The sequence below is a fragment of the Pygoscelis adeliae genome, unplaced genomic scaffold (genome assembly GCF_000699105.1).
Source record: "Pygoscelis adeliae isolate BGI_AS28 unplaced genomic scaffold, ASM69910v1 Scaffold372, whole genome shotgun sequence".
NCBI lineage: Eukaryota > Metazoa > Chordata > Aves > Sphenisciformes > Spheniscidae > Pygoscelis > Pygoscelis adeliae.
The window spans coordinates 1,969,886-1,982,275 of record NW_008824357.1 but is presented as its reverse complement, the minus strand read 5'-3'; the positions used below and the strand labels follow the sequence as shown (position 1 = coordinate 1,982,275).

The 12,390-nt window shown below is 49.7% G+C and overlaps 1 protein-coding gene across 1 annotated transcript in view; it reads left to right on the top strand.

Moving 5' to 3' along the window:
• The window catches only part of SLC25A37 (solute carrier family 25 (mitochondrial iron transporter), member 37), a 26,763-nt gene extending 22,000 nt beyond the window's left edge, over positions 1–4,763 (top strand). The window contains exons 6-7 of the mRNA XM_009319551.1: positions 4–21; positions 1,229–4,763. Of these exons, the coding sequence (XP_009317826.1) occupies positions 4–21; positions 1,229–1,749 (539 nt within the window). The 3' untranslated portion in view covers positions 1,750–4,763. The remainder of the gene's footprint in view (positions 1–3; positions 22–1,228) is intronic.
• The last annotated feature ends 7,627 nt before the right edge of the window (positions 4,764–12,390 follow it).

The following is a 12,390-nucleotide window of genomic DNA, read 5'->3' as shown; positions in this document are numbered from 1 at the left end:
CAGTGATGAATCCCGCTGAAGGTAATGCCCTGTGCTATTGGGAAGTGCTGCACCTCGTTAGCCTGGGAAGGCACTGAGGACTCCCTGCCCCATCTCAGCAGTTTAAGCCCTTTGCTTTAGTGGCTCTGCCCAGCTTTTAATGAGCTCAGACAGGCCAGTGTAAAGGGATAAATTCTGCCTGGCTGTTTTACCTTGCTTGCCGAGGGTTGCACAGCATCTGTGTGGCACATCACTACTTTCCAGGAAAACTGGTGTCACCTTTATTAACACGATGCTGTTACTACTCTGCTAGTGCATCTTTACTGAAGTGGTGGTGGTTTTTCTGAAGCTTTGGACCACCCAAACGAAACCGAGCTCAGTCATATTGTTAGACAAGTGCAGCAGCCGATGGGACCGTTGCGTAGCCTTCCTGGGTAGGCAGAGTCTGGCATTAAGAGGACTTACAGTAAAGTGCAGCTAAAATAAAGACAATTAGGTAGACTGCCAGCTATTCAGTATTGTGTATTTGTCTTCTGAGTTGGCCCAATGTCAGGTTTATATGAAGGAAAAAATGTCTCTAGTGTTTAAAATCCTTTTAATCATATCCTGATCATTTAATCAGGATATGATTAAATTAATTGGCCTTTTGCTTAAGTCAATGGAAGCTGTTCCATTCCAGGACTTGGGACCGTAGGTGAGGTCTGTTACGCCTCCCGGTGAGTTATTTAATCACCTTTCTGCCCTTGTTCCTCTTGGTATGTCAGTGTTTCCACACAACAGCTCTGCATCCTCACAAATGCATCTGAGGGTCCTTATCAGTCTGTCTTAATGCCTTTCTAGCTAGAAGTAAAAGTTCCTTAATTAAGCTTGAGGAGATGAGTGGATTAGCCCATGGAAGTGGAGAGCTGTTGAGCCAAGGCTGAGCTCTGACCTGCTTCCCTCACTTGTGCATTGAGTTTTTTGGGGGCCACTGGGCAGGTTGGGGGAAGCAGAGGATGAATGCAGCCTTTTGGTAAAAGCCTGTCGATAAGGAGCTCATTGCTACAGAAATGCCTGGCTTATGTCCTAGCAGTTTGGACTTGGAAGGGGAGGTTGGGTCTGCATGGTCGGGACTTGGAGCAGGGTCAGTCTGGGTGTTGTGATGATCAGGAAAGATGTGCCTTAGCTAATAAGTCTTTATCTCCCTGCGTCTGTCCTGTGTGGTGCTGTCCACCCTGCCTTTACCCCCTGTGGCTGTTGCCTGGACCAGTGGTGAAGCAGCGGATGCAGATGTTCAACTCCCCCTACAAGTCCGTCCTGGCATGCATAAGGACAGTGCAGAAGACGGAGGGGTTTGGTGCCTTCTACCGCAGCTACACCACCCAGCTCACCATGAACGTCCCTTTCCAGGCCATTCACTTCATCACCTACGAATTCATGCAGGAGCAGATCAACCCACACCGGGAGTATAACCCTCGGTCCCACATCGTCTCCGGTGCCATCGCAGGGGCTGTGGCCGCTGCTGCCACCACTCCTCTGGATGTCTGCAAGACCTTGCTCAACACCCAAGAGAACACGGCCTTGAGCTCTGTGAACATCAGCGGACATCTCTCGGGCATGGTGAATGCCTTCAAGACTGTCTATCAGCTGGGGGGCGTTTCGGGGTATTTCAGAGGGGTGCAGGCACGTGTCATTTACCAGATGCCTTCAACAGCCATCGCCTGGTCCGTGTATGAATTCTTCAAGTACTTTCTCACAAAGCACAAGCTGGAAAAAAGAACATCCTTGTGAAGGACTTAGCGAGATTGAATGCAAGCCTCCGTGTCCCCTCTGCGCGTGTGTGTGTGTGCCTGCAAGTTGGCAAGCTCTGGGTCTCTGCTAAGGAACATGCCAGCTTTCTGGTGGATTCACAGCTGATGTCCACTTCTCCCTCCCCAGGGAAGGCGGGATTAAAGTGGTCCTCAGTCATGTGTTCCCCTCCTTGCTTAAACAGTGAAATAGTTTATAAAGACTTATAATATATATATTTAATAACTTTATTTTGGAGAAGTGAAATTGCTAACTGATATTTTTCTCTGAATAAGTTTGAAGACGTAGTTTACTCCTCATCAGAAGGCTTAGGTTATACAGCCTAGGCTGGTTTTTTTTTTTACAGCAAAGAAGCAAAATATCCTGTCACAGAACTTACTTTTTATATAAATATAAAATAGATGGATAATGTTTATCCTTTATTTTTCTATGTAGGCATTTGGGTTGTTTTTTAAATACTATTACAGCTAGATGCTGAGCTGTTTAAAAAGGGCTAAATTCTTCCATCCTGTGTAAGGAAGACACAAAAGCATTTATTTTTATAGCCAGATTGGCTTTAATTATACAGCATTTAGCCCCCGAATGGTGGCCTGGATTCTCGTATGGGTGTCAAGGTACTTGGTAGCCCCTTGAGACTTGCTGGGATGGGGGGAGAAGGAATGGGGGCACCACTGTGGGAAACTGTAGGACACCAAGGAGGGGCACCCTAAAATACCTGGTCACTTCGTGGGGGAGAGGGCGAAACTATCAATTCAATTTTTTATAAGGAGACTCTTAAAAAAAAAAATGTAGATATTAAAGAATAGTATTTTTTTGCAAACACTTTTTTAAAGGTACATTTTTATGGTGTGGTAGCTGAACAGCCTTCATCCTCCCTTAATTTATTCATACTTCTTTTTCACTAAGGCCCTGATCCCGCTTACAGGAGCGACTGTGCACATCTCGATAGCTGGTGGGATCAAAGTGGGGTGCACGGAGCTCCTCTGCTCCCTGGGGGGGACCGGAGTTTCTGTTTACAGTTTGGCTGCTGAGTCGCAAGGGTCGCATCCCGGCAGCACCAAACCAGCAGCAGGCAGCGAAAGCCTTTGGAAAGTCTTCCCTGCAGAACCGAAGCCACCTCCCAGCACGTTTGACAATAAGCTGCTGCTCATCTCTGAGGAGGAAAAAAAAAAAACAAACGAACCTAGAGAGGTTCCTTGTGCTGTGGGTTTGGTTTTGCTGCTGCGGGATGCTGAGCTTTGCGGTGGCCAGCAAAGCTGCGCCTGCTCGGGAAGCGTGGCAGCCTTGCTGCATGCCCTGCTCCTCCTGGGAATGGCTCTTCCAAACCGAAACGCATCCTTTAGCCAGTTACTTGGGTGGTCGGTAGCTAATGAGGGGTTTTAGGGGCCTGGATGCGTAAATATAAGTTACAGGACACCAACTGGCAAATCTCCATCCTCCCTGGAACTTGCCCTTCAGCAGCAGCTGATGTCTTGAGCTGGTACCGTCTCCTTACTGGTGTGCACGGGGCAGCTCGTGCTCAGCTGTGGTGATGTGGCTTCAGCTTGCTGTCGGCACTGGGGCGGGGTGTGTGGGGGAGCTGCGATGCGATGGGCAGCTTTTGGGCTGGCATGTATCACTGGAGGTGTCCCGTCAGCCAGGCGCGTTGCGTAGGATGACACTAAGCGGAGCTAATCCTTTTGCTCTGTTATTTGGAGAAGGTAAATCAAAGAGCACCTCTCTCAGTGGTGTTGCGTGTGCCTTGCGTAAATTAACCTTGTACCACTGATAATGATGAAATGAGCTTCTTGATGCCTTTTTGTCACTTAAACTGAATGAATCACTGTGTCAAATGCACCCTGTGTCTTAAAGTGTAGAAATTGTAAGCTTGAGGCCACTGGTCTCAGTGGTGCAGCTGGAAAACGCCCTCAGCTCTCTCTGCACATGGAGATCCTCGAGGCTGGAGGTCTTTGAGCTGTCTGTTAGCCTCGGATGTCTTTTTCTATTGACTTTAGAAACTGGAGAGTCACTAACAGGAACCAGAACTGCACAAAATATTTCCATCAGAGATGGGCATAAACACTTAGATGAAAATTTTGGGTCACTTTAGTATTAAAGAGGCAAACTGTAGCATAACGTGGAAGACGGCAGCTTTCAGTGCGACTTCAGTAGCTAGGAGTCATACTCGGCAAGCGGTCCCCAGTGCGTCATCCTCTTCCTCTGGCTGCTTAGCTTTAATATTTCTGAATTCACCTTGGCTCATCTGAGAGAACTTCCGTCTCCCATTTGGAGTAACCTGTGAGTAGCTGGGACACGAAGGCTGGACTTGCTTGGGGCAGAGCCCGTGGCTGTGGAGCGATTGGGAGGGCGGTCGTGGTTTTGGCCAGCTGAGCATCATCCTTGGAGGGGGAGGTAGCATCCCATTTTGGTTGCCAGCCAGAGCAGGTCAGGGAACCGCCTGAGTGTTGAGTGCAAATAATTATCAACCAGGTTTTCCTGGGAACTTGCTCTGCCTCAAGCTGAGAGTGGGTGAGGAGCGCTTGTATGTTTATAGTTATAGAGCTCTTTACGGATTACCCCGCGTACCCAATAAAACCAGACTTCCCATTCTGCAGCTGGGAACGTGCCCAGTTGGTCTAATAACTGCAGAGGTCTCTTACATGTTTAAAATGTTTCCTGCTGTACGTAATGCTGGATCCCCAGGTGAAAGCCCCTTCACCAAAGTCCCTCCTCATCTCTTCTGGGTTTGCATTTGGAAGTTTTGCTGCGAGTCTGAAGTTCTGTTTTAACCTGGTATGTGAAACGTGTACTGCTGCTTTGTCTGCAACAAACGCACATATTTAAGGGGGAGGATGAGAAACTTTGTCCGCAGTTCTTAATTTTTATTTTTTTTTGCCTGCCTTGGAATTTAATGTGTTTCCTTAAATGTATATTTAACAATGCAGGAGTTCATTTGTGAAATGCTGCTACAGTTGTATCACTGGAGCTCAAGGAAATAAAATATTCTGATTTTTGTCCTTTTAGGCTCATGCTTATGGCTTTCCTTAGCTCTGTAGTTGGGCATCGAGCTCCAACTGGGGCTGAGCAGCAGGAGGGTGTTGATGCCCGGCTGCCACCACACAGCCAGGCTGATCTCTGGAGGAATGGTGCCTTCTAGTGTTGCCTGAGCACTTGGCAGGCTCAGCACCTCACCATCTGAGTCGGATAAAGCCCTTCGTCAACATGCTGGAGGAAGAAAATACTTCTGGGAGGGGTTTTGCAGCCTGGCAGGAGCTGACATCTGTATCATGGGCTTGCAGTCCTCTAGGAGCCGCTGGAGAGTTTTGAAACAGGTCTCCTGGCGGTGGATTGGCTTCTGAGATTTGCAAAGCAAACCCGCAGCCTGTGGCTTGTTCAGCAGCAAAGCACATTCCCAAACTGGAGTTTCTCCCCCCCCCCGGAAGAAAGTGCACGGGGTGAAGGCCCTGGGGGAGCTGCTCGTTTGCTGAGGTTTCAATAATATTTGCTGCATAATTTGAAGGGAAAAGGATATTAAGCTGCTTTAGATCTTACCTTCCCCTTCAACAAAAAGGAAGAGACACATTCATTGGTACGGTTTGTGCACAGCACTGGTGCTGGGGGAGGAATGCTTCCCTTAAAGCTGGCCTGAGCAGCATCAGGTTGATCAGAGCCACTGAGCTGCCCCCAGGGCACCTGAGACCCCCGGGGCTTGGCCAAGGTGGGCCCTCAAGGAAAAAAGTGAGTCTTAACCAAAACGTTTCAATTATGAAATCTCCAGCACAGAGTGACTGTTTTGGCTCTGGTCAAAGGGAAAATGTTTCTGGCCCCGAGGTGGCTCCGTGCGGGGATTTTGGTTTCTGGCTTCGTGTCTGACGCAGGTAGCTTTGCTCCAGTCTGGTCCCAGTGATAAATCAACTGTGGTGTTTGCTGTCGCTGCTGCCGCCGCCGGAGTTCAGGGGCTCCGCAAGCAGAGTGGCATCGCTGTGGGGCGGGAGGACCGTGCTGTGGGGCGGGGGGTGCCCGAGCAGCCTGTTTTGTACCACGGACTTCGCTAACGCTTGGACATGTGCATAAGCAGAAGGAATTCCTCATGTCTTTTGGTGGTCTTGGGGGTTTTTTTTGGGAGGCCAAAGTTTGGTCTATCCAAAGTCTACCGTACCTTATTTCTAAATTTGAATCTTTCCAACGTTGTCAGGAGGATCTGGGGTTTTTGCAGTTCCTTTTCCTCCTTTTCACCTCTAATAAACCTGGCAGAACCGCATTCAGAACCATCTTGTTCTGAATCTAGCATGAAAACCAGGTTGTCTTAAAATAACATTTCAGCTTACCAAGCACTGTGCGTCTCTGATTTAAAAAGAGGAGTCTGAAACTTCTTGCTGTAAATCTCCAGCCTTAAAAAACTGGAGCTGGATCTGAAGGATTATTTTGGGAGCAGCCTCATGTAATTTCAACGAGGGGATGGAGCATAATTTGTTTCCTATCAGTTTTGTTTAGAAAACGACAGGTTTGGAATAGATGCTGATCCCCAGGGTATGCACCTTCCGGTGATATCGGAGGCATTGATTTCGGCGTGTTCCCAGTGCAGCAATTAAGAGATGCACCTAAAATCCTAAAGATGAACTTTTGCTGGGGTGCAGCCAGCCATCAGTTCTGTGCCAGCCCCTCAGCTGGAAGAATCATGATAATTACAGGGTTTAGCAGCTAACACCTACCTGGGGAGGGAGGGGGTCTGGGCTGGCCGCAGAGGGAAGCAGCAGCAAGATGCTGCTGTCCTTGGTCCACCCCAAAGGAAAAAGGACTTTCCTTTTCTTGCCTATTCTGCCCTTTCTCCTTTCCTTGTTTGTTTTGGGTTTTTTTTTTTTTTAATCTTCAATGAACAATCAAGAAGGTGCAACGGATCGTCGATGTCCTGGGGTGGAGAACAGGCTGCCTCGCCTGGCTGATGAGCTTAAGAGACAAGATCAAAAGGTAAAGTGCTATTTATGCTCAGCAAAATGTTTTTGGCAGGTTTATATTTCTGTTTGTGTTGTAGAGCAAATATTTAACCTCCCTTCCCCCTGTGTAGTAAACGTGTAGTCCTGAAAGGTGAGGTATGTAACACACTTCATGCATACCTCTTAAACACTAAATACTGTTTTTGTATGAAGGCTGGTGAGGACCCCTACGTTTCTCTTTACCATAGTCACCATCTGGCTCCATCTTATTCCCAGCAATTCCCCAAGAAGTGAGAAATGCCCCTAATATGTGTCTGGACAGGAGGAAATTTTTGTGCTTGGGTGATATGTGGTTATGGGGACACGAATTCTGCAATTAAACTTGCAGCTAAATTGATGATAACACCTATTCCTGTCCATCCATGTCTTCCCCATTAGACCCAGGGGGACCAAGGGACTTTTACCCCTGAATTACTCAAGGCTGTCAAAGCTCTGAATTAAGTCTACTGAAATAAAGGAAAAACACCCAGAAAAACTAAAAACCCACGGAAAGAGGTTCCATGCCCTTGCAAGATGTCCTGGGAGAAGCTTTCCTTACCTGCCCGAGAGGAAGACGTGGCTGCAGCCCTTCGGCCCCGACATCCCTGAGGACTTCAGGCTGCTCTCCCACCATTTGCCTGGTGAGTAACTTAAACTTTTCCTATGTTTTCTCTGGTTTTGGTTTGCTTGAAAGTTGTCTGACTTCATTAAATGCTTATTTTGTGCTGCATCCTACTGGCGCTGCAAATAGTAATGGAAAATGTAGCTGGTTATTGAGGGAAATAAAGAGACATTGTTCGTTAGGAAAGCGTGGGGTGGCTGCAGAACCGGGAACGCCTGGGCTGAGCCCCAGTTTTCCCAGCAGGAAAAGGCTGCGGTCGGGAGAAGGGGATGATTTTTCCCTGGATGGAGAGGCTGGCTGAGATTACTAGAAAGGCTGAAGGACCTCTGCAAAACATCACGTCGACGGTTATCTCTTCTCCCTCCTTTCTGCTTTAAACCTCTGGCATCTGCCTGGCTTGTTGACAGCCGTGAAGTGGAAATGGGGAATTCCTGCAGCTGAGCAGGAGGGGACACGTCTGTGGGGCATATGTGTACCGAGAGCCACAGCGGGAAACGGCAGAGCAAACAAAGCCCAAGGGCATCGCCCCGGCTCCTCCATCACCTCCAAACTTCCCGGATGGCTCCCCAGGAGGAGGAATGAGCTGCTGGAGGTGCCGCCCGTGGGCATGTGGCACTTGCCAAGAGCCGTGGCACACCGATGTCCCCGTCTCCCTCTGGACTGGGTGACGTTTTGCCCTGGGAACACATCCGATTTTCTAATTGACACTAATGGTTTCTTTGGAACCAGTGCAGGTTATTGTGTACCTATATTTGGAGGGTATTTTTTAATGCGTCTTATTTATCCAGTAGACCGTGGCAACTTCTTAAACTTGCAGGATTTCCTGCAGTGAAGACCTTTGGGTGGCGGGTGTTCGCTTTGCTATGCTCAGCACTTGTTCGTGTATTGAAGTCTTGGGTTGGTACCAACAAACAAATTCCCTTCTACTGTGCAGTCCGTGTTTTATAAACTTCCCAACGGGTCTTTTTCCTAGGGGTCTATAAGTGTACAAGACAAGCAGAAGAGGGGAAAAAATTAAATAGCAACTGTAATATCTCAAAGCTTGTGTGGGTGAAGAGAGAAATAGCAACTGAGCAATAGAATTGAGCAATTGAGGGCTTTGCGGGGGGTGGAAGGTGCACCCTGAGCATCAGTTGTGAGTACAGCGGGATGCCGGGGGACGAATGCTCCCTGGGACACGTGGACGGTGGTGATGGCGATGGCCACATCCCCGGGACAGTGTCTGGGGATGCCATCCTGGGGATCTTCTGGCAGAGACATTAGGGACAGCGATGGGTGTAAGGGCTACGTGCCCCATGGGACGTGGGTGCTCTCCCCTGTGCCACCAAAGCCCCAGCGTTTGGATTTTTATTTAAGTAATTTGATTAATCCAGGATCTAGGCTGTGTTTGTTCACCGCATATGATTATTATCTTTGTTTCTCTTCAAATATTGTTTCTGCTTTAAAGGGTAATGAACATAAAGGCAAATATCTCACCTTTTCCCTCTTGAAATTTCGTTAAGCTGTGTGTTTACCTTGGATGACAAGATGCAGCCCATGGAGTGAAAGGTTTTCCGGCCACACCTTAACCCGCTATCTTATTCTGCCACAATTGTCCACAAAGGATATAAAAACATTTGTCTTTATCCACAAGATTTAATTCCTTTTAAAAGACAAAGGATCCATTTGTAGAACAGGTAAGTGTTTTCCGTCGGGCTCTGCAGGTGTAAATCTGTCATGGAGCATTGCAGCATGGGCAAGCCCTGCCTGCAGATGGCTGTGGAGGAGGTGAGCGTCGTTCCAGCCCCAAATATTGCCAATTTTGGGCCGTGAGCCTTTTGGTCCTGGAATTAAGCAGGTCCCCTACCCCCAATATGCAATATACATCCCCAGAGCAGCATCCTCACCTTTGCTTCACTTACCGCCTGTTTTGCTGCCAGCACAGGGGCCCCGATATTAGTCATTCTGGTGGGAAGAGGGAATCCAGGCTTTCCCCTGTTTTCTTTTTCACCTGCTACAATTCGCACAGCAAAAGTCTGTTTGTCATTGCCTGGAGGAAACTGAACCCTCCAAAAACTGCTCAGAGATGCAGGTCTGCAACAGCCAGCACAGCCCAGACACAACCACCGATCAATCAGATCCTCCAAGTACATTACACACCTTCATTTAAAATTTTCTATTATTTTATTTGCTTTAAAGCTTTGCCCCCTGTGATGTTTTTAGCAAGTGGCACGAGAAGCGTGCAGGGATCGGTGCCCCCGGGGCTGCTTTGCAGAGATGAACAGTCTCCTGGTGAAAGAGAGTGTGGTAGACAAATACTGCAGTAATTCCTCCTTTCACCAGCGCAAACAGAGGATGAGGAGGGTTGATGTGCCATCGACACCCAGCAAAAAGCCACTCGGCAAGGAGGGGTGAAATATTGGTCATTTGCTGAATAACACCCAGAGGTCATTTGGGCTGGGAATGGGGAGACTGTGGGAAAGCTGCGGAGAGCAGAGAGTGCCCCTGTCTCTTGCCAGTCGCAAAATCTGGGTGAAAATTGAGCAGGTCTTGGTGTCACAAATAAAATTAGTTCCTTGGTCCCTCTTCTGAAGCCTGAGAGCTCCAGACCCTGGATTAGACGATGCCCTGCTACTTTGCTTGCTATCTGGTGCCCAGGCGTGGGGCTGCCTTGTGTTGAGTCGCATCTTGCAAAGGCATCTTGAAGGCTCCCCAGCTCCTGCTCCGGGATTTTTGCCCTAAAATTCTCCATTTGCCTGTTAGCTGGCATGAACCCCCCCGATGTTTCCACGTTGCCTGTGCTGATGGAGACAAGGATGTGGCTTTGGGGTGCAGTCCTGGGGTCTGGGAAGTTTTGCTGCTGGTCTTAGTGGTGACCATCGCCGTCTCCTCATTTAATTAGGCTGAGTGGCTGGCTCTTGAATTGAGGCGGGAAACGACCTGAATCATTCTGGCTTCAGTACCTCTTCATGCTCGTGTCATCAAACACATCATGTTTCTGGGGAGCGGGGAACTGAGCCCCCCTGGTGGTTTTATATGGAAGCTTGGGGCTTCCTGGGACCTGCTGCAGGAGCAGTGCAGGATTGGTGCCAACTTGTAGGTTATCTCCATTCCCTGTTTTTTAAAGGGCTGAAGGATAAAACCCGTAATGAAGAAGTACCGTTCTGGGGGGAAAAGTTGATGCAGGTAGCTACTCACTGAGGAACAGCATGGATATCCAGAATAAGACACTGGTATTTAGGAAAAACTCTTGTTTCATCATGGAAACTTGCCTGGGAGCTGAGCAATCCACATTGCCCCGCCTTGTACGTGATGCTACCTAGCAGCAAACAAATCCGATAGATGCTGGCAGAGTTCCCGGGCCGCTGCAGTGCTCAGAGTCTAGAAAAAGGATTAATATTATCTAGCTGGTACAAAGGGAGCCCACATTCTGCTTGCTTCAGATCCGGCTGCGGGGAGAAACATCCGCACACGTTTGAGGGGAACATCTGGCGTTTGCTGCAGCCTCTGGGCTGCTCGGTCCTCCGACAGTGCCCAGGCTGGGGAGGGAGCTTCGCCCTGGCCCCGACCGAGCGGCACAGCCGTTGGGACGATGTTTGTAAAGCATTTGGACATCCTTCTGCAGAGGAAGTCATTCTGGGTGTACCGCAGAGCTACTCTGTCCTGTGTAAATCCTGCAAATCTCCACCCCAGGAGCCTGGGTGCTGCCATCCCCCATGAGAACGTAGCTCCAAATGAATAATTGCTTCGCAAGAGCTCGGCCGGTGCGTTTTCCCGGTTAACCCAGCCATTCATTCTCAGGGGAGTGGCGAGGAGCCCTGGGTGCCCCCACCCAAGCCCTGTTTGCAGAGAGACTTGCGCTAATCCCTTTGCTTTCCGGTGCGGCGGGAGCAGGACCCCATTGTGCTGCCTGGGCTGGGCGATTCACCGGCCGGTGGAAAAGTACCGTGGGAGGCTTTGCCAGGTAGCTGGTATCCCTGCTTTTACCTCCTCTCGCTAACGCGGGCTCTTCAGGATGGGGTCCCTCTCTCCATCTTTGCACTGTCACTGCTGAGAGCCCTGATCCAGCCTCGCCAGGCTCAGGTGATGCAAACTGTTAGACACAGAGGATGTAAAATCATATTGCCTTGGAAACTCAATCTTAAAAGCTGGGAATTTCTCCCTGGGAGGTTCAGGCTGAGCACCCGGGGCTCGACGGGGCTGTGCTGGGCCAAGGGGAGACTGGCCTCGCTCTGAGGTTATACCGCCTCGAGTCTGAAAATAACCCCTGCTTTTCTGGAGATCTGGTCGCCCCAAAAGGCTCTGGATGAAAAGAAGAGCTGGGGAGACCATGCGTGGCTGATATCTCTTAGAAACCCAAACCCTAACGCTGGAAAAAGCCCGAAGTGGGGACAGAATTGGGCAAAACCAACAGCTACAGCACAGTGAGCATCCTCCCCCACTGACTCTGCAGAGATTCGCCCCCCTGCTCCGGCACCGGCCGGTGGGAATGTCCCACCACGGCCGGAGCCTCCCTTATGTCCTCGCTTTCCCTGCCAGCTTTCTGAGCAGAGGGAAAGGCCAACTCCCCCGTGCAGCACGGCTGGAGGCAGAGCCCACACGCTGCAGCTTCTTTCTGTGCCTCTTGCCCCCCCCTGCCCCCAGGAAGGGCTTTGCCGGGGGGGGCCACAGCAAGGCTGCGGCGAGGTGACCACGGGTGACAGACGTGGTGCCCCTCTTCCCCCCTCCCCCCCCCTTTCCTATTTTGGGCTGGGGGACAAAGCAACGAGCCTGAGTCCGTCCGCTCAGACACCCGGTACCTGACTCCAAAATCCTTTTTCTTTGCCCCGTTTCCTTTTTCTTTCAAGACCGGAGCATTTCAACACAAAACCCACCCATATATGCTTCGCTCCTAACTCCTTTTCCTGTAAAAATACTTGTGTTATCTCTTGACTTTCCCTTCTGCGAGCGGGCCGCCATAAATTACTGCAGGCAGACGGCTCTGGAAGCACTTCCAGGGCTATTCGCTGCAGATTTCTCTCCGCCTTCGGCTGTTCTTAATAAATGGTGCCCAGACCATAACGGAAGAAA